The sequence below is a fragment of the Terrapene carolina genome, unplaced genomic scaffold (assembly GCF_002925995.2).
Source record: "Terrapene carolina triunguis isolate 2854851 unplaced genomic scaffold, T_m_triunguis-2.0 Scaffold67, whole genome shotgun sequence".
NCBI classification, from domain to species: domain Eukaryota; kingdom Metazoa; phylum Chordata; order Testudines; family Emydidae; genus Terrapene; species Terrapene triunguis.
The window spans coordinates 33,436,819-33,460,644 of record NW_020664418.1 but is presented as its reverse complement, the minus strand read 5'-3'; the positions used below and the strand labels follow the sequence as shown (position 1 = coordinate 33,460,644).

Sequence of the window (23,826 nt, the reverse complement as noted above, 5' to 3'; positions counted from 1 at the left end):
AGAAAGAGATCCCTTTCTTACCTTTCACAATAAGATAGTTACAGAAACTTCAAGTCTCAGAGAAACCTCTGATTCTAGTCCTAGATGGGAAGAATAGATTACACCCTTTATAACTGCAATGAAAAGCTTTTTATGACAGGGGGGAAAAAAGTCAGCAAGTCACCATTAGTTTTATATACTCACTAGAGTATATAAGAACATGAACAAAAAACAATACTGAACTAGGGTCATAGACAAGAAGTTAACTGAAAATAGCCCTTAGAGCCACAGCATAGTCTGCCTTTTATTTACTCCCACATTATGCTTGCTTATTTGGTTATAAACCCATCCCTCTTCCAAACAACTTTACAGAGAGCCATAGAATAACATAATCCACACAGTAGCACCTGTATCTTGGTCACCTAGATAACAAAAATATCACAGCTACTTTTTAATTTACAAAAAAAGTAGAGTAAACAGAAGCTTACAAGCAACTTCATTCACTCTGAACCAACCCAACAGCCTTCATCAGGAAACAGAGTAACAATAATCAGCCACAAGCATTCTTTATATAGTGCTACAATTACCCAATTATCACATTTGTCTTCCTCACCTTTGCCTGTGTTACTCCTCCCACTTTATCCCTTTCTTCTTACACTTCTGATTTTTTTTCTTTTTGAATGTTCTGTCATTCATTTTTCACAGTATCTATCTTATTTGCCCATTAGTTTTCAATGTTCTATATGGTATGTTGTTATAGAATGCAAAGCCTTAACTTTATCTTTGGTGCTTTGAATACTATTTATCTGTCTTAATTATTATTTCCCACCTCATTTAATATACTCACAAAGGGTCAAATGCTCAAAAAGAGTTAAGCCCTTAAATGCCATTGATTTCACTAGATGTTAGCAGCCTAGCTCATGAGCATCCACCCTAAGGTCCTTACCATTATACCCCAATGCAGAGCAGATGGACTGTGGACCATGCAGGTGTCTGGATGCTGGCCTTTCATAAGGTGATGAAGAAGTCTATGGCCCAAGTGCTGTACTGAGCTCTGTGACTGCAGATCCCTGCACCTCTGCTGAGTCCCATTGCAGTCATCTGCAGAATTGGGGCCTAAAATAGGAGCAGGCCAAAAAGGGGCCTCAGAACTGATATTTATAGGGATTTATATGGCTTTGTCAAGCCGGGCCTTAAAAACCTCTAAGGATGGAGATTCTACCACCTCCCTAGGTAACCCCTTTCCAGTGCTTCCCGACCCTCCTAGTGAAATAGTGTTTCCTAATATCCAACCTAGACCTCCCCCCTGCAACTTGAGACCATTGCTCCTTGTTCTGTCATCTGCCACCACTGAGAACAGCCTAGCTCCATCTTCTTTGGAACCCCTCTTCAGGTAGTTGAAGGCTGCTATCAAATCCCCCCTCACTCCTCTCTTCTGCAGACTAAATAAGTCCAGTTCCCTCAGCCTCTCCTTATAAGTCATGTGTCCCAACCCCCTAGTCATTTTCGTTGCCCTCCGCTAGACTCTCTCCAGTTTGTCCACATCCTTTCTGTAGTGAGGGGCCCAAAACTGGATGCAATACTCCAGATGTGGCCTCACCAGTGCCAGAGGTTGCCGATCCCTGTTCTACACAATTTAAAATGGGACTAGAACCCTTTTTAGGTTAATTTAAGGAGCTACCCTTACGTATTATGTTATTTGTAGGCATTTACGTGGTACTGATCACCATAGTATCTGAGAATTAAACAATCACTGGTAAATGAAGCCTCATAACTCACTGTGAGAAAAGTAAGTATCATTAACCCCACTGTATAAATGGGCAAACTGAAGCACAAGAATAATTTACATAGACTGATATCTAGCCCTATGCGTTGGCCACAAAACCAGCCTTCCTTGCTATAGCTTAATGATAAAAAGCATAATGTAATCAAGTAATCTGAGGATCAAATCCTGCCTTCAGTTATGCTCAGGCACCTGTAACTTGGTCTACCAGAATGGTATCAGTGCCCCACCATAGTCAAGAGATGTAAATAGGAGTGTGAAGAAAGGAAAGATGGTGGTGTGGCTATTAAGGGTATGCCTACACAGCAAAGAAAAACCCACAGCTGGCCCATACCAGCCAACTCAGGCTTGTGGGGCTTGGGCTGTGGGGCTATTTCATAGCTGTGTAGACTTCAAAAGTGAAAATCCAAAAAGTAAAAGTCCCAAAGACTTTCCAATTGAAAGTCCATGCGACTTGTGCTCTTAAATCACACAAGTGCTGTTTAAAATCCCATCCACGATGTACAAAATGAGTACATTGAGAGGGCTGCAGGAGTAGCAAAAAAGCTACTAAAAAGAGGGTGTAACTTAAAGCTAACCCCTGCCTTCTACAGTCTCTCTCCCCTCCCTGCACAGCTTCCAGAACCCAAGAGTCCAAGAACTGACTATTGGAATCCAGGTGACAAACTCCAACTGCCACAGAACCTCACTGATGTCCACATTCTATATCCTCTCCTATTCAATGGTTTATTTATTTATTTATTTAAGATTCAGGACTGTAATCCCCATTTTGGCAAGGGGTTAGACTAGATGACCCTTGTAGTCCCTTCTAACTCTATGATTCTATAGGAGCTAAGCACTCTAAACCATGTCTGCTTCCTGGTCATATTGCTAGTGTACTTAAGTGCTCATTTAACAACCTCGCACAAATGTTATCCCAGGGTGTAGAAAGTGTTATGCTGTTTTTACCTTTGTCAGCATGTTGCACATTTTGAAAACAGTAGGTGTCATTCTGGCATCAAAACAAACAAACAAAAACTCTGTCTGTTAAATTTATGGTCTGACTGAGAACTGCACCTGCACCATGTTTTCCTCAAGCCCAATAATAAAAACAGTTTTACTGAGCTAGTTATTTCTGTTGTTCCAGCCTCAGTTACAACACTTCTAGATAAATATTTCTTGCTTTGATACTTTCCATTGGATTTTTCTAATTTTGTGCAAGTGTTCATTTTTTCCCTTCTAACTTTGGGTTTTGGGCAGTTTCTGGCTTCCTTCTGTTCTTGCTTACGTATGCTCTATTTGGGTTGTAACTTAAGAGTTACTGTTGATCTTGATATAAAATTATTCTGCTTAACTGCCAGGGGGCAAATTTGTCATGTACACATGGGAGAAAGAAGAAGGACAAAATGCAGGGTCAGCTATAGGTAGTCAGGAAGTTCCTTCAAGAGGAAATGTAGCCAAACTCCAAACCTGGAGACAATGGACCTTTCTGTGCCTGCGTCCTGTAGATAGCTAACCGCTTAGTTTCCAAAATAAGCAAGGAGGAGGGGGCAAATAGATGAACAATAAGGAGTCATAAGGGGGCAGATACATGTAGCTTGCTAATTATGTATGGTAATGATGGCAAATTTTGGCCAATCATAGAGCGATAGATTATCATAAGCAACTGCATATAATGCTTTGGTGTAAGTGTTTTCTTTGTTCTTGCTGACTTATGAGCTCGAACCCAATTGCAATTGAAATAAACGGATCTCCCCTCCCGGGGCTCCTTGCTTGGCTAGCTGTGTCCGTCTCTCCTTATTCCTCAGCTGGAACGGACAGAAATTTCTATGACAATCTGATGATACAGTTTTGCATTTGTGTTGGGAATTAGGGGTTCCATTTTCTCCTCCTGTTGAACTGAATTGGTAACTTGATTTGTTTAGTAGTAACAATCACTTGAGTTTTGCTGGGATAGTAATGTAGGAATGGTTCTTGGCATCTTTGCAATGGAATTCTCTGATAGATGTGTGCACTGCTATTAAAAGTATACATTTGTGGCTCTCTTAAAGTCATGTCTGAGTATAAATTTTTAAGACTCTTGCAGAAAGTTCAGACTGCTGTACAGACTGATTAACTCAGTACCTTAATATTGGAAGAGGAGTATGTTTATGGCATGGTGACTTATGGAATTCAGTTATGCTTCTGCTCAGCCCTACAACGTATTTTGGAATTATGCTCTCTGTGTTTCTAGCAACAAGTGATAATGATGGTAGTAAGATTTAATTTTTGTTTTGCAGGAACATTAACTGATTAATCTTCACAATACCCCAGTGCCAACGAGGTGGTGGATATTATCCTCATTTTATACCTGATACACAAAGGAATGTACCCAGGCCATAGTCAGAGCTAACATTAGTATTAGGAAGCTGGGTGGATCTCTCCCTCACCCTGCCACCTGTCCCTTAAATTGTAAACCCTTTAGGTCAGTGGCAAGGTCTTCTCTGATTTGTTTGTACCCTACTAAGCACCCTCGAGACCCAACACTGACTAGGGACACTGGTTGCTACTGGAATAAAATAATAGTACTAATAGTAATTCTTTGAGGCAAGCAGCGGACATAGTGGGGTGAGTTCTGCCTAGCTCTGCCATGCAGGTGGGATTGGGGGTTCCCCTCTAGGGTGACCAGATAGCAAGTGTGAAAAATCAGGAGGGGGAACAATAGGTGCCCATATAAGAGAAAACCCTGAAAATTGGGACTATCCCTATAAAATCAAGACATCTGGTCACCCTATTCACAGATCCCCCAGGCACTGCCTAGGGAGCCAGGTTCCTCCTGTGGCTGGAATTAGTGGGTCCTTGTTCTGCAAGCCCTCAAAGCCCCCCTCACACACACCCAGCAGGAAGGCAGACGAGTCCCCATGAACCTGGCATTGTGGGGTCCCCAAATCAGTTATCCTCTCCCCAGACCCGCAGCTGCCCCCAGCCACCGACCCTCCATCCCAGCTCGGGGCACGGTTTAAGCAAGCTACTTCACCACCCGGTAGGGCTCCCTGCCCTTTTGGGGGCGTGGCCTGAAGGGGAGGGGGGCCAAGGCGTGCCCTTCTAACTCACGGAGGCGTGAACGAAGCGGTTCCGCTCTCTGATTGGACGAAGAGCGAGATGGCCAGGCCAGTGGGCTTTGCGGGATCTGTGCGGCGTTACCATTAGGGGAAGCTGGGGCCCCGCCAGCCAATGGGTGGTGTAGCGTGGACGGTGCTGTGCTCTGATTGGGTATAGGCTGAGTAGTCGCGGTGTGTTGGAGTGGGCCCGCTGCCCAATGGGCGTGTGGCAGCGTGAGGGAATCTTGGCGCGGCGGTTGTTTGCCCCTTTTGCGGAGCGCTTCGGTGCGGCCCCGACGAGCCCAGCTGCTCCCTCCTCCCGGGACCATGGCGCTGCTCTGTAGTTGACGATTGTTTCTCCCCCCCCCACTCACCTTCTTCTGCTTCTTCTCCTCCCTCCTTCTCTCTCTCCTCCACCGGGTCCCGGCTCGGACGAGCGGCAGCTCCCGGACCCCCTGTTCTCTCCGTCTCCCCCCATAGGAACAGGCTGTAAGGGAAGCGCGGGCGGCTTGCTGCCGCACCATGAACATCATCGTCGGCATCGGCGGGTGAGAGCCGGGGGATGGGGGAGTTCGGGGGTGTGTAGGGAAATCGCTGGGTGGGCGGCCGGGAGGGGGCTGCGGGAGGGAACGCTCATGAGGAGCCCCCTGGTGACGCCTTCCTCCCCCCTGTGGTCTGCTGCAGCTGCCCCAGTGAGGTGGCGAGGTCAGCGCACGGGGCTGGGGTTGGTGGTGCCCGTGGCCTGCGGAGCCCAGCGCCGTCTAACGGTCCCTGTCCTGCCCTAGGGTCACCAATGGAGGCAAGACCACGCTGACCTACAAGCTCATGCAGGCCCTGCCCAACTGCAGCGTGGTGCATCAGGATGACTTCTTCAAGGTGAGTGGCCTGTGGGGGAGCCTGTACATGAGGTGACCCAGGACTCCTGGGCGCCCCGCTCCGCTTCCTGCTCATGGCCAAAGGTGCTTGTCACTGGCGCACCCTGTGCTGCTGGCAGGGGGTGACTGGGCTGGGGCCAGCTGTGTGGCTGGTGGATAAGCTCCTGGGCAGTGTCCTGATGACTTTCCACTTTCTTGGAGCACTCTACGTTAGTGGGAAGATAAAGGAGCCAACCGCTTTATCACAGTCTTGTTACTGCTTCTTATCTTGCCACAAACAAACCCTGTGATGGGTTAAGGCACTCACTGTTAGGATATAGATATTCAGGCCTGTCTGCAAAGGCCTATACTTTAAGAATTTAGGTGTATTCTGATCACTTAGCTAGTTATAGCGGTATAAAAGAAAGAAAGAAAGAAAGAAAGAATCAAAATCACTGTCTGCCGGTGTAAGGGCCGTCTCGTACTGTGACCGTCTGAGGCTCTGTTCTTAGGCTAAGCCTTTGGCTAAGCAGCACAGGCAGCCATAATCTGGGAAGTGAACGGTCACAGCATCACATTCCAAACTAGTCACATAGAAATAAGGTGCTATTGGGCTGTTAGGAATACAATTCTGTCCTGATATTCCTATCACCTCCAGAGAAAGGGAAAAGCCTAGAAGATGTAAAAGGAAACACAGGCTATGTCTACACTACAAAATTAGGTCGGATTTCTAGAAGCCGGTTTTATAGAAACCGGTTGTATGCAGCCGATTGTGTGTGTCCCCACATAAAATGCTCTAAGTGCATGAAGTCGGCGGACCGCGTCCACAGTACCGAGGCTAGCGTCGACTTCCGGCGCATTGCACTATGGTACCTATCCCACAGTTCCCGGAGTCTCCGGCGCCCATTGGAATTATGGGTTGAGATCGCAATGCCCGAATGATGCAAAGCAGTGCCGCGGGGGGTTCTGGGTACATTGCGTCAGGCCCCTCCCCCGCCGTCACAGCAACGGCAGACAATAGATTCGCGCCTTTTTACCTGGGTTACCTGTGCAGACAACATACCACGCCAAGCATTGAGCCCGCTCAGCTCACCGTCACCATATGTCTTCCGGATGCCGGCAAACGTGGGACTGCATTGCTAAACAGCAGCAGCAGCTTACTGCCTTTTGGCGGTATACGGTGCAGCATGACTGGTAGCCTTCATCGGCGATCGGGATGCTGGTAGCTGTGGGGCTGGCAGCCGTAGGGCTGCATTGCACCAGCCCCTTGCCTTTTGGCAATAGATGGTTTATTACGACTGGTAACCGTCCTCGTCAGACAAATTTACATGTTGCCTGAAATGGTCATAGATTATTGTAGCCTGAGCGCCTTTACCGATCCTTCTGGATACTGTACAGCATATATTGCTACACAGCAGCAACCCCTTGCCTTTAACCGTCCTCGTTGGATGATGATGGCTACCAGTCATAGTATACTATTTTCTGCCAAGTATTGTCTGCTAAGCACCCAGAAAAGGCCGAGGGCGATCTGGGTGCTGGCAGACATGTGGCTGGCACACGTAGGGTTACATTGCTACCAAGCACCCAGACAATGCCGAGGGCTATCAGTCATGCTGCACTGTCGTCTTAAGATGTAAAAAATAGATTTGTTCTGTATTCATTTCCTTCCCCCCTCCCTCCGTCAAATCAACGGCCCGCTAAACCCAGGCTTAGGAGTTCAGTCTCTGGGGGGGGGCATTCTGTGTGACAGTTGTTTGTATTTCTCCCTGATGCACAGCCACCTTTCTTGATTTTAATTCCCTGTACCTGTATGCCATGTCGTCACTCGCCCCTCCCTCCCTCCCTTCTTCCCCTGGTCTTTAGATACTAGTTTCGCGCCTTTTTTCAGACCAGATGCCATAGCTATCACTGGGATCATGGATCCCGCTCAGATCACCACGGCAATTATGAGCACTATGAACACCACGCGCATTGTCCTGGAGTATATGCAGAGCCTCCTGGACATGCCAAAGCAAAACCAGGACCAGCTGAGGAGGAGGCGATTGCAGCGCGGCGACGATAGTGATGAGGAAATTGACATGGACCTCTCACAAGGCACAGGCCCCAGCAATGTGGAAATCATGGTGTTACTGGGGCAGGTTCATGCCGTGGACCGCCGATTCTGGGCCCGGGAAACAAGCACAGACTGGTGGGACCGCATCGTGTTGCAGGTCTGGGACGATGCCCAGTGGCTGCGAAACTTTCGCATGCGTAAGGGCACTTTCATGGAACTTTGTGACTTGCTTTCCCCTGCCCTGAAGCGCCAGAATACCAGGATGAGAGCAGCCCTCACAGTTGAGAAGCGAGTGGCGATAGCCCTGTGGAAGCTTGCAACGCCAGACAGCTACCGGTCAGTCGGGAATCAATTTGGAGTGGGCAAATCTACTGTGGGGGCTGCTGTGATCCAAGTTGCCAGGGCAATGAGAGACCTGGTGATATCAAGGGTAGTGACTCTGGGAAACGTGCAGGACATAGTGGATGGCTTTGCTGCAATGGGATTCCCAAACTGTGGTGGGGCGATAGACGGAACCCATATCCCTATCTTGGCACCGGCGCACCAAGCCACCGAGTACATAAACCGCAAGGGGTACTTTTCAATGCTGCTGCAAGCCCTGGTGGATCACAAGGGACGTTTCACCGACATCAACGTGGGCTGGCCGGGAAGGGTACATGATGCTCGCGTCTTCAGGCACTCTCTTCTGTTTCGAAAGCTGGAGGAAGGGACTTTCTTCCCGGACCAGAAAATAACCATTGGGGATGTTGAAATGCCTATCGTTATCCTTGGGGACCCAGCCTACCCCTTAATGCCATGGCTCATGAAGCCGTACACAGGCAGCCTGGACAGGAGTCAGGACCTGTTCAACTACAGGCTGAGCAAGTGCCGAATGGTGGTGGAATGTGCATTTGGGCGTTTAAAAGCGCGCTGGCGCAGCTTACTGACTCGCTCAGACCTTAGCGAAAAGAATATCCCCATTGTTATTGCTGCTTGCTGTGTGCTCCACAATATCTGTGAAAGTAAGGGGGAGACATTTATGGCGGGGTGGGAGGTTGAGGCAAATCGCCTGGCCGCTGATTACGCGCAGCCAGACACCAGGGCGGTTAGAGGAGCACAGCAGGGCGCGGTGCGCATCAGAGAAGTGTTGAAAACCAGTTTTGTGACTGGCCAGGCTACGGAGTGAAACTTCTGTTTGTTTCTCCTTGATGAACCCTCCGCCCCTACACCCCCCCCCCACCCGGTTAACTCTATACTTCCCTGTAAACCAACCACCCCACCCTCCCCTACTACCCTCCCCCCCTTCGAGCACCACTTGCAGAGGCAATAAAGTCATTGTTACTTCACATTCATGCATTCTTTATTAATTCAGCACACAACTAGGGGGATAATTGCAAAGGTAGGCCTGGATGGGTGGGGGAGGAGGGAGGGAAGGAAAAGGACACAGTGCACTTTAAAACTTATTGCACTGGAAATCATCTAGGCTGGAGTGATTGTGTGGCCGGAGGCCCCCCCCACCGTGTTCTTGGGCGTCTGGGTGAGGAGGCAATGGGACTTGGGGAGGAGGGCTGTTGGTTACAGAGGGGCTGTAGCGGCGGTCTCTGCTCCTGCTGCCTTTCCTGCAGCTCAACCATACGCAGGAGCATATCACTTTGATGCTCCAGCAGCCGGAGCATCGACTCTTGCTTTCTGAGTACAAGTTGACGCCACCTCTCATCTTCAGCCCGCGTTTCAGCACGCAACTTCTCCTCTTCAGCCCGCGATTCAGCACGCCACCTCTCCTCTCGCTCATATTGGGCTTTTTTAAAATCAGTCATTGACTGCCTCCACGCATTCTGCTGTGCTCTGTCAGCGTGGGAGGCAGTCTGTAGTTCAGTGAACATTTCGTCACGCGTCCTTCGCTTCCTTCTTCGAATATTCACTAGCCTCTGTGAAGGTGCAACATTTGCAGCTGGTGGAGGAGAAGGGAGAGTTGTTTAAAAAAGATACATTTTAGAGAACAATGGGTACACTCTTTCACGTTAGATTTTGCTGTTCACATCACACAGCACATGTGCTTTCGTTACAAGGTCGCATTTTTCCTCTTATATTGAGGGCCTGCCGGTTTGGTGTGAGAGATCACTCACGCAGTGCCAGGCCACAGATTTCAGCTTGCAGGCAGCCATGGTAAGACACAGTCTTTTGGCTTTTTTAACCTTGTTAACAAGTGGGGATGCTTTAAAACAGTACTGCTCTCATTAACCATACCAAGCACCCGTTGGGTTGGCCATTTAAAATGGGTTTGCAATGTAAAAGGAGGGGCTGCGGTTTCAGGTTTAACATGCAGCACAAACCCAACTAACTCCCCTCCCCCACACACCCAATTCTCTGGGATGGTCACTTCACCCCTCCCCCCCACCGCGTGGTTAACAGCGGGGAATATTTCTGTTCAGCAGAGCAGGAAGGGGCACCTCTGAATGTCCCCTTAATAAAATTGCGCCATTTCAACCAGGTGACCGTGAATGATATCACTCTCCTGAGGATAACAAAGAGCGATAAGGAATGGATGTTGTCTGCATGCCAGCAAACACCGGGACCATACGCTGCCATGCTTTGTTATGCAATGATTCCAGACTACGTGCTACTGGCCTGGCGTGGTAAAGTGTCCTACTATGGCGGACGGGATAAGGCAGCCCTCCCCAGAAACCTTTTGCAAAGGCTTTGGGAGTACATGAAGGAGAGCTTTCTGGAGATGTCCCTGGAGGATTTCCGCTCCATCCCCATACACGTTAACAGACTTTTCCAGTAGCTGTACTGGCCGCGATTGCCAGGGCAAATTAATCATTAAACACGCTTGTTTTTAAACCATGTGTAATATTTACAAAGGTACACTCACCAGAGGTCCCCTGTGTGCCCTCAGGGTCTTGGGTGAGTTCGGGGGTTACTGGTTCCAGGTCCAGGGTGACAAACATATCCTGGCTGTTGGGGTAACTGGTTTCTCCGCTTCCTTGCTGCTGTGAGCTATCTATGTTCTCTCCATCCTCATCTTCCTCGTCCGCCGAACCCGCTTCCCTGTTTCCAGCGAGGGACTCATAGCACACGCTTGGGCTAGTGGTGGCTGCACCCCCTAGAATGGCATGCAGCTCCGCGTAGTAGCGGCATGTTTGCGGCTCAGCCCCGGACCTTCCGTTTGCGTCTCTGGCTTTCTGGTAGGCTTGCCTTAGCTCCTTAATTTTCACGCGGCACTGCTGTGCGTCCCTGTTATGGCCTCTGTCCTTCATGGCCTTGGAGATCTTTTCTAATGTTTTGCCATTTCTTTTACTGCTTCGGAGTTCGGCGAGCACTGATTCATCTCCCCAGATGGCGATCAGATCCTGTACCTCCCGTTCGGTCCAGGCTGGAGCTCTTCTGCGATCCTGGGACTGGGACTCCATCGCGGTTACCTGTGCTGATGAGCTCTGCATGGTCACCTGTGCTCTCCACGCTGAGCAAACAGGAAATGAAATTCAAACATTCGCGGGGCTTTTCCTGTCTACCTGGCCAGTGCATCTGAGTTGAGAGTGCTGTCCAGAGCGGTCACAATGAAGCACTGTGGGATAGCTCCCGGAGGCCAATAATGTCGAATTCCATCCACACTAACCCAATTCCGACCCCCTAAGGCCGATTTTATCGCTAATCCCCTTGTCGAGGTGGTGTTAAGAAACCGGTTTAAAGGGCCCTTTAAGTCGAAAGAAAGGGCTTCGTAGTGTAAACGTGTCCAGGCTTAAGTCGATTTAACGCGGCTAAAGTCGACCTAACCTCGTAGTGTAGACCAGGCCACAGTTTGATAGCATCCTGTCTGGCAAGAACTCACTTATCAATAGCTGGGATGTGAAATCCTCATTTCTGTATTGTTCTATCACTGTAGTCTCCACTTCCCTATTGTTTGTCTGTATGATCTCTGTCTGGTTCTGTGATTGTTTCTGTCTGCTGTATAATTAATTTTGTTGGGTGTAAACCAATTAAGGTGGTGGGATATAATTGGTTAAATAGCCATGTTACAGTATGTTAGGATTGGTTAGTTAAATTTCAGTAAAATGATTGGTTAAGGTATAGCTAAACAGAACTCAAGTTTTACTATATAGTCTACAGTCAATCAGGAAGTAAGGGGGGGATGGGGGAATTGGAATCATGTTTCGCTGCGGGGGAGGGAATGGGAACAGGGACATAGGCAAGGCTCTGTGGTGTCAAGAGCTGGGAAGGAGGACACTGAGGAAGGAAACTCGAATCATGCTTGCTGGAAGTTCACCCCAATAAACATCAAATTGTTTGCACCTTTGGACTTCGGGTATTGTTGCTCTCTGTTCATGCAAGAAGGACCAGGGAAGTGAGAGGGTGAAGGAATAAGCCCCCTAACACTCACATGCAAAGGGATGTTTTCCAGTGAAGTTCAGATCTTTAATCTTGCTTTAAAATGAATGTTGAGCTTTGCAGTAGCCGGTCAGACTAAAGCTGTTCTCTTTATCACTGTTTCAGCCCCAGGACGACATAGAAGTTGAAGATGGATTTAAACAGTATGATGGTAAGGCCCTGCTTGTTGAACCATCCATGTAGAAATTGTAACTCTTAACAGGATCTGTTCTCTATCCTGTTCATGTTGCTTTTCTTCTGGTAACTCTTCTGATAGTCATAGCACTTAATTACTCTTCTGGGCTTTTGTCTTAGTTATTAGTGCCTTGGATATGGAAGCTATGATGAGTACCATCAATGCTTGGATGAAAAACCCAATTAAGTTTGAACGCTCACATGGCATCAATAACACCTTGGATGCCAAAATATTACAGTATTCAGAAGAGAGAGATGAAACAATCCATATTCTTATTGTAGAAGGCTTTCTTCTTTACACTTACAGGTAACTAAAGACTTACAATATGTCTGATAACTAGTAATTCTGGCTTGATATGTATTTTGTTTTCTATTAGGTAAAGTTGCAGGAAGTCAAACTGTGATTCTTAAAACTAGAGTTGGGCAAATAACTGATTTTTCTGTTTGCTGGTAATTCTGAAAAATACAAAATTGGTTTGAAACAAATCTAAAAATTGCAAAATAGTTGGCAAATTAAAAAAAAAATCCATATTGGGTCAAACAAAACATCCTATTTGTCCCAGAACATATTGTTTCAGGCATTTTTAAAGGGCTAGATTCATGAAATGGGTCAAAAAAAGGTGGATCCCCCTTATAAACTTTGGTCAAGTGATTAGGGAACCCCCTGGGATGTGGGAGGCAAGGTTCAATTCTCCCCTCTACCTGATGTGGAGAAGGGATTTGAACATTGGTCTCCCACATTGCAGGAGAGTTCCTGACCCTCAGGCTATAGGATATGCTGGTGGCAGGTTTCTCAGTCTCTCCCGTTGAAACTGTTCCACTTCCTGTAAGTGGTCATTGGAGCAGGGTCTTGAATGTTGATCTCCCACATCCTTAGTGAGTGCCACAGCCACCAAACTATAGGGTAATTCTCACTTTCCCTACCTCAATGACGAATTATTGTCATTATGAACGACAAATACATTAATCGTAACCACTAAGCTAAAGGTATAGAACATACCTACCTCTTACACAGTGTTTTTCATCAGCTTCTATTTCTCGTCACGATGCCCGTGAGCTAGGGAAGTATTAGTTCTATTTTATAGATGGAACTGAGGCACAGAGAAGCTAAATGACTTGCCACTTGGGTCTCTCAAGTCCTAGGCTAGTGCCCTTACCACTGAACCACCCGGTCTTGCTCTGACCATTTTGTGAATTGCATCTAAGTCCTGGGAGGGAGGATTTTGGCCAAAACTCTTGGGCATATTATTGTTAAAGTTGCAAATAGCTTCAGGTTGACTGAAACTGCAGTTTTTATTAATAAACCATGTCTGGAAAAAATTCACTCAGCTCTACTTACAATTTATATGCTTAACTTTTTAAAGCGGCACCTAAAATTATTGGAATTGTCATACCGTCATCAGACAGCCCATGCAACTGGGTATCCTGCTGACAATTGCCAATCAGAAATCATAGGAAGGTGTAAAAAAATCTCCACTAATGTTCTTACTAATGGTGCACCTTTAGTTCTTATGCAGATCAAATAGAGTAGCTGTAAAATACACAAAAAACAGAATTTCTTTTTCAGACCATTGATTGAGATATTCAACCATCGGTACTTTCTTTCCATTCCATATGAAGAATGCAAGAGAAGGAGGAGGTAGGCTTTGTTTTTTCTTAAATGAAGTAATCAATAAGGTAATCTGGTAATTACTACATTTTATTTATAAAGCTTTATTTGGTTCAGGCAGCAGTAGAGGATGCTTGAGAGAGTCTTAGATTTACTGGGTTAGTCATTTAGTTGCATACTCCATGGTATCTGAGAAGTTCCTGCAAAGTTCTAGAAATATACTAGCTGGTATCAAAAGCCAATATATAACTGAAATGGGCCCTAAAGCTCAAAGGATGAGAGATGCAAAAGAACCTGCGAGGTCTGAATTGTTTGGGATATGGCTTTCTAGACAATCTCTTGACATTGTCTTCATGATTGTGTCTTCAGGGTTTAAGAATTGCCTAAATGAGAAGAGTTTTCTTTAACGGTAAAATTGCCAGTTAGTACTCCGCTATCTTTTCCCTTCACTGCTTTACGAGAAACTAAGCTTTTGGGCCTTGTTTACATGTGGGATTTGACCAAATTTCAGCCACTGGTATAGCAGTATTGGTGCAAACTCCTGTAAGAAGGTAAAGCACTCTTTGCACTGGTGGAGCTTACCCCTTCCTGAAAGCAGGTTATGCTCCACTGGTGAAAACAGCTTTTTGGCCTACCTTTGCTAGGGACTGGCCACTTTTGAAGTTCAAAACATGAAAGTTTCTCTTCTGTTTCATGCCATAATTTAATGTATGATGTCCAAAAGCTACAGCAATTCTTGATATGAACTAATATCGTGTAAGTAAGGTCAGTTGATGTAGAGTTCTGAGAATCTTAATCTGTCATTTCTGCAACCTGCCATACCTGTCATATCACACTTCATTATTCTGTTTTGTCTTCAATCTTTTTTGCAGCCGATACATAACATATCAACTTTGACAAAAATTCAGAGAATTAACATCAAGAGAACTAGTTTTCATTTGGTGGTGGGTAAAGAGATTGAGTGCACTGTATCTAAACTTCTTACCTTGTAAAAAGAAATACTTATGTATCACTGTCTTTATAATCTCTAGGTCAAGGAACTACACTGTACCAGATCCTCCTGGATTGTTTGATGGCCATGTCTGGCCCATGTATGTTAAACATAAGAAAATAATGGAGGACCTCAAAGTGGATGTGGGTAAGTATATTGGATGGTGGAAGCTCAAGACTAGTGTATAGGGAAGTTTGTTTCTACTGTCTGCTCTGGGAGAGAGGGTACAATTTAAATAACTTAATTCAGTGAGTAGATTTGAACCAGTGCTACTTGTGATGTATTTAAGGTAGTTAAATTTCTTTGGGATTGGTCTAGTTCCTGGCCTATGTTTATAAAAAAAATCTAGAGATTTGATAGGATTGTAATTCTAGGATGTTATCAGGATGTTTTTGTCTTCATTCAGAAATGTCTCAATTTTAACTTTTTAAAATATTTTTAAGTTCAATTGGATGGAACAAAATCAAAGAAGGAGCTGTTTAATGAAGTTTATGAACAGATCCAGAACAAGATTGAGAAACTGCTGCTTATGCAGGTAAAAAACAAACGAAGCGTACCTCACTGCAATGGCAAACTGGCTTAATGTTTCTAAAATGAACAAGAGTGACTCTTTAAATACTTCTTTCAGAAACTCAGTGATTGGTAGTTGTACTCAGTAGAAGGGGGACTACTAGTGTTGTCAGACAGGAAAACAAAGCTGTTAATTGTGTACACTATTGTAAGTGAGCCTCTTATGTATAATGTCAAACACTGAAATTTCCTTCGTTTTACAGAGATAGACAAGCAGCCGATGGATTCCTATGATCTAAAAAGAAGCCTGTTAACACTAACTTACTTTTTATGCGTACCAGACTTTGGCAGTTAAGCTTCAGCTTGTTAAGATTTCCTTTTTCACTTTTTAAAATTGGACTTCGTTCAGTTTTCACCTGAAACTCATGGAGTTAAATGTGGCCTTGATTAAAGCATTTCCCCTCCATGAAGTCTCTGTAGTTTAGTTCATGCTTAAAGTTTGAGACAAGCTTCCATATCCCAGATATGGAGAAAAGTAGTTGTCCTTGGAATGGGCCTGTATTTTAAATTTATATGCATTTATTTAGACTTTTTTGACTTCTTGAATATGGTAGCACACTTGCCAGTTGGAAGTACAATGGCACTGCCATTGTCAATAAGTCCATACTCTAAGTTACAGCTGTATCCTTTCCACTATTAACACTTCCCATTCAATGCTGACCAATAGAATCTCAAGTGTACTGTCATTTCAGATTATTTTTATGCCTTTTCCTTCAGCATTGAATGTGATAGAGGCATGTAAACTTGAAGAAATTCTCACTGATTAAAAAATGGTTTGTGATGAAATGGAACTCAGTTGTGGGGTTAGGGTAAATGGAGTGATTCTCCCCTCCCCCCCCCAAAAAAACCCAACAACACTTAGCAGATGCTTTTATCTTGGATTAAAGAATGGGACTGTTGTGAAAAGCAGAAATGGAGAAAATAAGGTGAGTTTTTGTAATACATCTTATTTGATCCTTATAATACAACCCTCCCCTCCCATTTGCTTACATGGGAATGTATTATAGGAGCAAAGGCTAGCAGGATCCTAAAATGTAACTAGTTTGACATCTTTATCAAATTCTAGCATGAGTAGAAGTGACCAAATAGGTTAGCCATGGAAGGTGTTAGGTTTAAGCAAAAACCATTTTCAGTGGCACAGGAACACCTAAAGTAAATAACAGGTAAAACAGACAGAAGGGATTGAAATTGATGACCATCTAAACCTACTACAACTTAGTCTCCCAGCACAGACTTTCAAAGTAAATACTAATTAACACTTAAACTATATTACACTTGTTTAGTATTATGGTATGCTCCCTCAGATTTCCTGGCTTCCTTAGAGTAGTATATAGCCTACAGAAAAGTGTACTTTTTTCTGTGCTCTGACTCTCAATAAGTACTCCTATTTTTAAAAAAAGTCCCAATTTATGTGTCAAGAGACTTGGCTCTTACATCCATAGATGCAAACTGTGTCCGGTTCTGGCTGCCACCCTGTAAAAAATGTGGACTTATTGGAGAGAGTCCAGGGGAGGAGAACAAAAACAAACAAACCTGGGCATGTTCCTTGAGAAAAGACGACTGAGGGGGGACTTAAAATATGTAAATATCTTAAAAGCGAACTGTGATCAATTGTTTTCCATGTCCTTTTAGGTATGACAAGAAATAATGAGTTTAATCTGTGGCAAGGAAGACCTAGGTTAAAGTATTTTCCTAATATCTATCGATAAGTTTAGTTAAGCTCTGGAATGTGTTTCCACAGGAGGTTGTGGAATTCCCTAATTGGAAGGTTTTTTTTTTGTTTTAAAAACAGTTTGGACAACTGTCATGGATGGCATAGGTTTATTTGGTCCTGACACTGCAGAGAGGCTTGGACTTGACTTCTTGATGTCCCTTCCATCTCTACATTTCTATGAAACAGTATAGTCCCTCATTTTTTCCATTGAGGGTAAGAGCAAAAGGTTAATGTGACAGAAATGCACTCTTTTTGGAGATATAAGTTCATCTTCTACACTCTACACAAGTACAGTGGATTTTCCACAAGTAGTGTCCCTTATTTTGCCTTTGCTCTCCCCTGATATTTAGAGCTTCATTTTCATCTTTTGCACCAGTCCACGTCAGGTTTAAATGGATTTGCCAAATACTGGTGTAAATGAGATCAGAATTTGGGTTCAAGTTCTATCTGATACATACTGTCTAGACTTTCCCCTTGAATCTCCCATGTTAGGGGGATCTACACTGACCAAGAAACACAAATGGCCTCTTCCTGCTCAAATACAGGGGGTATTTTTCTTTATTCTTAATCTGTAACTTGCTGCTTTTGCATTTCTTTGCTTTCAAGGCTTGCTTCTCCTACCTTGCTGACTATTACTACAGCATTTTGTGTTGCGAACAAGTGGAGGAGAAGGTTAGCATCCCTCAGTTCTCTTCCTCTGATTTCATCCATTTCATGACTTTATCACTTCTGATCACATTTCCTAGATTTGGAAGCTGCAGCTCTTGGCTGTCTATCATCTCAAACTTCTTCCACTTAGCCCAAGCTGACAACTGGAAATGAAGAATGCTCTACTGGTGAGGATGCTAATGTGGGCACTGGGAGATCCAAATTCAAGTCTCTTCTCCATGACAGATTGACGCTGGGCAAGTCACCTAATCTTTGTTCCTTCCCTCAAAGGACTGTTGTGAGAGGCTCATTCTGGTGTAAGCACTATCAATAGAACTCTATCCTTATTGTCTTCTAGTGTTGCAATTGCTGTTATTCTGGTCTTAGCTCTCCTTCCCTCCTATGTAGTCTTTTACCAAGACCTGCCAGTTGGGGCTGTTTTAAGATAATTGATATACAACTGTCTTGCTATCACCATTGCTTAATCCTTTATGCAGCAGTCATCTCATTTGGACTACCTGGAGTATTTTTGGCCTCTTAACTTTCCCTCCTCTGTTATATCTGAAACACAGCTGACAAGTCTTCTCTCTACCATTCTCCACTTCACGGGGTGCATGAAGTACAAGATTCTTGTCCTTTTTATGGCCTCCTTCTTGCCCTATTCTTGTTTGCTCTGGATGTTTATTCATACTACTGCCTACCACAGTTGTCTTCAGATCCCTCCTTAACAGTTTAATCAGCCGTCTGTTCTCTAATCCATTCCCCATTCTTCCCTTGTTTTAAATTAGACTAAACATTAAGGAACATTAGTATTATGTAAATTTAAAACACTTTGAGGGGCGGGGCTTGAGTTTGACACCTCACCCTCAATTTAGCAGTTGTCTATCCAGGGTAGCTTTTATCAACTGCCACCTCAGATTAAGTCCAATATTTCACAGTATGGGCCAGAACCCTATTGATGGGGTGACATCTGACCTTCTTCCCAGCCACGGCTTTAGCACTTGCTCTGAAATTGCCATTGACCACTTCAATCTATCAGCACAATCACCTTCCAGCATAATACCTATCACTGCTGTCTTTCCTTACCCAGATATAACGTGACCTGCTATAACACGAATTCTGATATAACGTGGTAGAGCAGTGCTCTGGGGGGGGCGGGGCTGTGCACTCTGGCGGATCAAAGCAAGTTTGATAGAATGCAGTTTCACTAATAGGTGGTAGGATTTTTTGGCTCCCAAGGACAGAGTTATATCGAGGTAGAGGTGTAATTGTTCTTAAATGGTTCCCCCAAGGACACCTATGGGGCAGATCAGTGAGAGGGAGATTGATTCCTTCCTGCTTCAAAACCTACTGTGTTGGTTGGAGAAAAAGCAGCAACAGAGCTCCTGGCATGTGGGGGGGGACAGGGGGGAAATGGAGGAATGCAAGAAGCTCCTGCTTTGTGCAGTAAGTTTGACCTATCAACATAGCAGCATGCATGCCCTAGTTAAAAGTACTTAAATTAATGGAAGGTAACCATTTTAGTACTGCCCAAACCATGAATGCCATGAGCAACTAATGAATAAAGGAAGTCTCTCATCCATCAGTATTGCACACATAGCTGAACTTCCCCTTTCCTGTCAGTTTTTAAGTCTGGCTCTAGACTTGTCTGAACTCCAGTCAGGATTAACAGAGGCAGAGAGGCCTGTTCTATGATTAGTGCTGAAACCAGAACTTCCTCTAACTTGATAGGAACTAGATTATGCTGATGGGTGAATGACAACTACTAAGCCACTTAGCTGAAAATAGGTAATTTATTCTATGCTAGATAATTAGAGAGCCAGTGTTTTGAACTGAAACACCATTTAGATCACTAGTCTGCATATGTAGACTAATAGATGTCTTACAATAACAGAAGTTTAAATGATACATTTAATATTGGAAGGTATATTGCACAGTTATTATGTAGCTCCCATCATTTCCATGCTGACTAAGTGTACAAAGTAACAAATCAGATGCAATAGGCTTTAGTAAGTAAACTTATATAGAGTGGGATCTTATTAAAAAGACACCAGTTATTTAGAGTTGGGTTCAGACTCTCTCCTTTGTGTTACAATACTCTGGTATGGTACTTATCATCAGTAGAAGATAACTGCTATCATTTCCACCCTACTGTTCCACCATTAACCCCAATGACATTTTAGTAACAGGACATCTTACATTACTTTTGAATTCAAGGTTTAATTCTCACCACAAGAGAAACCTGGCCTTTGATACATCAAGTACAATATCCACAGAAGTATGTGCTATTATTTTTGAGAGAACAGGTGTGTGCTTTAAAAATTGTTCCTCTTCTTAGACTTAGTTCGGGCCAGTAAGTAAAGTTGATTGGATCATCATTTCAAACCAAGATGCATCAGCTTTCTTACAGGAGCAGGACCTCCCCAGTAGCCCCTAAGGGGTGGAAAAAAAGTTTTAGCCACTGTATACTACATAAATTAGACCACCTCTTTCATTGTAACTGAGTAAACTTTACTATTGTTCCTAGCTAGCACCACACCCGTTACAAATACAATGCTTCAAGTTTTCTTTCAGGGAACAGGGGTCGTTTTGGATATAGTTTCATGGGTTTACTAGTAGGTTGCAAATAGATGAGCAGGAAATTAAGGAGAGTTCTAAGAGCCCCACTGATCAGCACCTCCACCTCCCTCTCAATCAGCTGCTTTCATGTGCAGGAGGCTCTGGGGGAGCGAGGGCACTGTAGGCTCAGGGAAGGGGGCAGGAAGAGGTGGAGTGGGGGCAGGGCCTGTGGCAGAGCCAGGGGTTGAGTAGTGATCCCCTCTGCCCCCCATGGCACATTGGAAAGTTGGCGCCTGTAGCTCCAGCCTTGGAGTCGGTGCCTTTACAAGGAGTCACATTAACTTCTGAAGAGCCCCATGTGGCTCTGGAGCCACAGGTTGGCAACCCCTGTGTTAGATGGTGGTGACCTGAAATGGAAGCATTCTGATGAACATAATCTGCTCATTTTAAACCACAGTACAACCTACTGCATGGGTATTATGTGTATGTTTTGAATGGGATCACCTCAGGAGCCAAAGTTAGTTTGTATACATTGGGAGTACTTACTTTAGTAATCCATTCCAGTAAAGAAAAGGCATTAGATCAGCTTTCATGTAGTACATGAGTAGTCTCTCCTTACTCTGGTCAATGGGAAACGTTTCCAGAGGCTGAGAATTGTAGTCAAATTCTGCTAGAATCACTCTATCGTAGCCTGTTACAATGGGACAGGAAGTGTATCCATCGTACTACAATGAAAGGTATCTTCTCATCATCATGTACATTTTACACAAAGTGCTACAAGCAAGCTCTACCTGAAGAGGGTTTATCCAAAAACCACTTCAAAATGAATGAGCTTGTGAAACTGTAGTTTTGCACTAGAAACTGTAGTTTTCAAAATCATAACAGATGCAGCAATTCAAGTTTCTCTATAACACTGTACCAACAGGCCTCAACCCTGGATCTAGAGCAGGAACCATTCAGTCCTTTTGGTGCTGCCAAAAAACTGTATGTAGTTAATGACAGCATGTTTGTGGTTATGAGGATATTTAACTACTTTTCCCTCCCTCACTACGAACTTGAGCCAGTGGCCGCTAGACAGGAACTTCTGTTCTCCCTCACACAACAAGAGGACATAAAATGTAACTGTGGCAAATTCAAAACTCACGAAGGATATACTTTTCCAGTCCAATAGGTAATTAGACTGTTGAACTCATTGAGACCAAGACTTTAGCATGATTCAAAAAGAGATGTGACATTTATATGGAGAACAAGAGTATCCAGAGAGATATGGTGAATGCTAACAAATCTCGGAAGGGTATTAAATCTCAGGTCTTAGATTGAAATGAAGGCACAAGCTGATCTCTATTTAGGGTTCTTGAGACAAATTATTTGCTGGCCTCAGTCTGGCCGCCAACTCTTGCTGATGGCTGTTTTCACACTGTTTTCCTAAAATTCCTAATTAGCTTTAAGAAAAACAATTTATGCACATGTAAACATCCAAATAATTGTAATGTATTTATTCCTACCTAGTAAGTCTTTATCACTTTTTAAAATAGACAAGTATCACTTTTCACAGCAGACTTACTGAGCCCTGGCAAGTCTGGGGACAAATTAAGACCTGGATGGGGGGAGGGATGGAGCCTGAAGCCACACGGCTGGGGGACAGAGCCCCAAGCTGCATGTCTGGAGAACTGGTGCCTGGGGCTGAAGCCCAAAGCCTGAGCCCCACCATCCCGGGAAGGTGGGGAAACTCATCAGCTGTCTGCTCCTGCAGCTGTATCCAGAGAGGGGGCAGAGCCCAACCCCTGCTGGCAGCCCTAGCAACCAACACCAAGGTAGTGCATCCAGAAGCAACAGGGAGAGGAAGAGGCTGCTGCTTTGTTGCCCCCCAAAAATCACACCCCAGGAGGCTGTGGCTGCAAGAAAAGCCCCTCATGGCCGCATTTGAGAAACATGACTAAACTTTTCAGGGGCAGAGATTGTCTTTTCTGTGTTTGTACAGTATCCAGCACATGGACCCCCTTCTTTGGTTTTCCCTTAGGCACTACTGTAATAAGCGGAATAAATAATGACTATTAGAGAATAGGATGAGACCTAATGGGGGGGGGGGGGGAAAAGAGGGGAGAAGGGGGAAGCAGCAGCTTAACAGCTGCCTATAGTGGGAATCTTACACCTTCCGCTGAAGCTGCTGCAGCTGGCCACTAATGAAGACTGACAAACCTCCCAAATGCAACAGGCATGTCTTTGACTTTGCCTTCTAACATCAACATATAGCAACTTGTATATTCTATCAAAAATAATGTAAATCCTACCAAAACAAGGTATTCCATTGCTCACACTTCTCCCACAGGGAGTGGATAATAGAGCAAACAACATATGATAGTTGTGTAGTCTATAAGCCTGTAGCTTAATGCAGTGCTTGTAGGCAATCATACTACAGTAATGAGCAGTTTAAGACATAAGAACATAAGAACGGCTGTACTGGGTCAGACCAAAGGCCCATCTAGCCCAGTATCCTGTCTACCGACAGTGGCCAATGCCAGGTGCCCCAGAGGGAGTGAACCTAACAGGTAATGATCAAGTGATCTCTCTCCTGCCATCCATCTCCACCCTCTGACAAACAGAGTCTAGGGACACCATTCCTTACCCATCGTGGCTAATAGCCATTAATGGACTTAACCTCCATGAATTTATCCAGTCTCTTTAAACGCTGTTATAGTCCTAGCCTTCACAACCTCCTCAGACAAGGAGTTCCACAAGTTGACTGCGCTGTGTGAAGAACTTCCTTTTAGTTGTTTTAAACCTGCTGCCTATTAATTTCATTTGGTGGCCCCATGTTCTTGTATTATGGGAATAAATAAATAACTTTTCCTTATCTACTTTCTCCATATCACTCATGATTTTATATACCTCTATCATATTAGTCTCCTCTTTTCCAAGCTGAAAAGTCCTAGCCTCTAATCTCTCCTCATATGGGACCCGTTCCAAACCCCTAATCATTTTAGTTGCCCTTCTCTGAACCTTTTCTAGTGCTAGTTTATCTTTTTTGAGATGAGGAGACCACATCTGTACACAGTATTCAAGATGTGGGCGTACCATGGATTTATACAAGGGCAATAATATATTCTCCGTCTTATTCTCTATTCCCTTTTTAATGATTCTTAACATCCTGTTTGCTTTTTTGACCGCCGTTGCACACTGTGTGGACATCTTCAGAGAACTATCCACGATGACTCCAAGATCTTTTTCCTGATTTGTTGTAGCTAAATTAGCCCCCATTATATTGTATGTATAGTTGGGGTTATTTTTTCCAATGTGCATTACTTTACATTTATCCACATTAAATTTCATTTGCCATTTTGTTGCCCAATCACTTAGTTTTGTGAGATCTTTTTGAAATTCTTCACAGTCTGCTTTGGTCTTAACTATCTTGAGCAGTTTAGTATCATCTGCAAACTTTGCCACCTCACTGTTTACCCCTTTCTC

The 23,826-nt window shown here is 44.5% G+C and overlaps 2 protein-coding genes across 3 annotated transcripts in view; one reads left to right on the top strand and one right to left on the bottom strand.

Annotated features, from left to right (window-relative positions):
• Positions 1-1,077: 1,077 nt before the first annotated feature.
• Positions 1,078-23,826, bottom strand: part of SQOR (sulfide quinone oxidoreductase) — a 39,912-nt gene continuing 17,163 nt past the window's right edge. The window contains exons 9-11 of one of the 2 annotated variants that reach the window (XR_003899769.1): positions 20,908-21,086; positions 20,033-20,235; positions 1,078-1,095 (exon numbers count right to left, since the gene is read on the bottom strand). Coding sequence is in view for 1 of the 2 variants with exons in the window: in XM_024193898.2 (XP_024049666.1) it covers positions 20,178-20,235; positions 20,908-21,086 (237 nt within the window). In the remaining variant the exon portion in view is untranslated. Of the gene's footprint in view, positions 1,096-20,002; positions 20,236-20,907; positions 21,087-23,826 lie in introns of those variants that run through there. The other variant, XM_024193898.2, reaches the window with a different exon arrangement.
• LOC112102546 (nicotinamide riboside kinase 2-like) lies at positions 5,066-15,846 on the top strand. Its single transcript, XM_024193901.1, has 8 exons — positions 5,066-5,369; positions 5,607-5,697; positions 12,202-12,247; positions 12,391-12,577; positions 13,838-13,909; positions 14,911-15,017; positions 15,314-15,405; positions 15,644-15,846. Exons 1-8 carry the CDS (start codon positions 5,344-5,346, stop codon positions 15,647-15,649), a joined length of 627 nt encoding a protein of 208 aa, XP_024049669.1. The 5' UTR covers positions 5,066-5,343; the 3' UTR covers positions 15,650-15,846.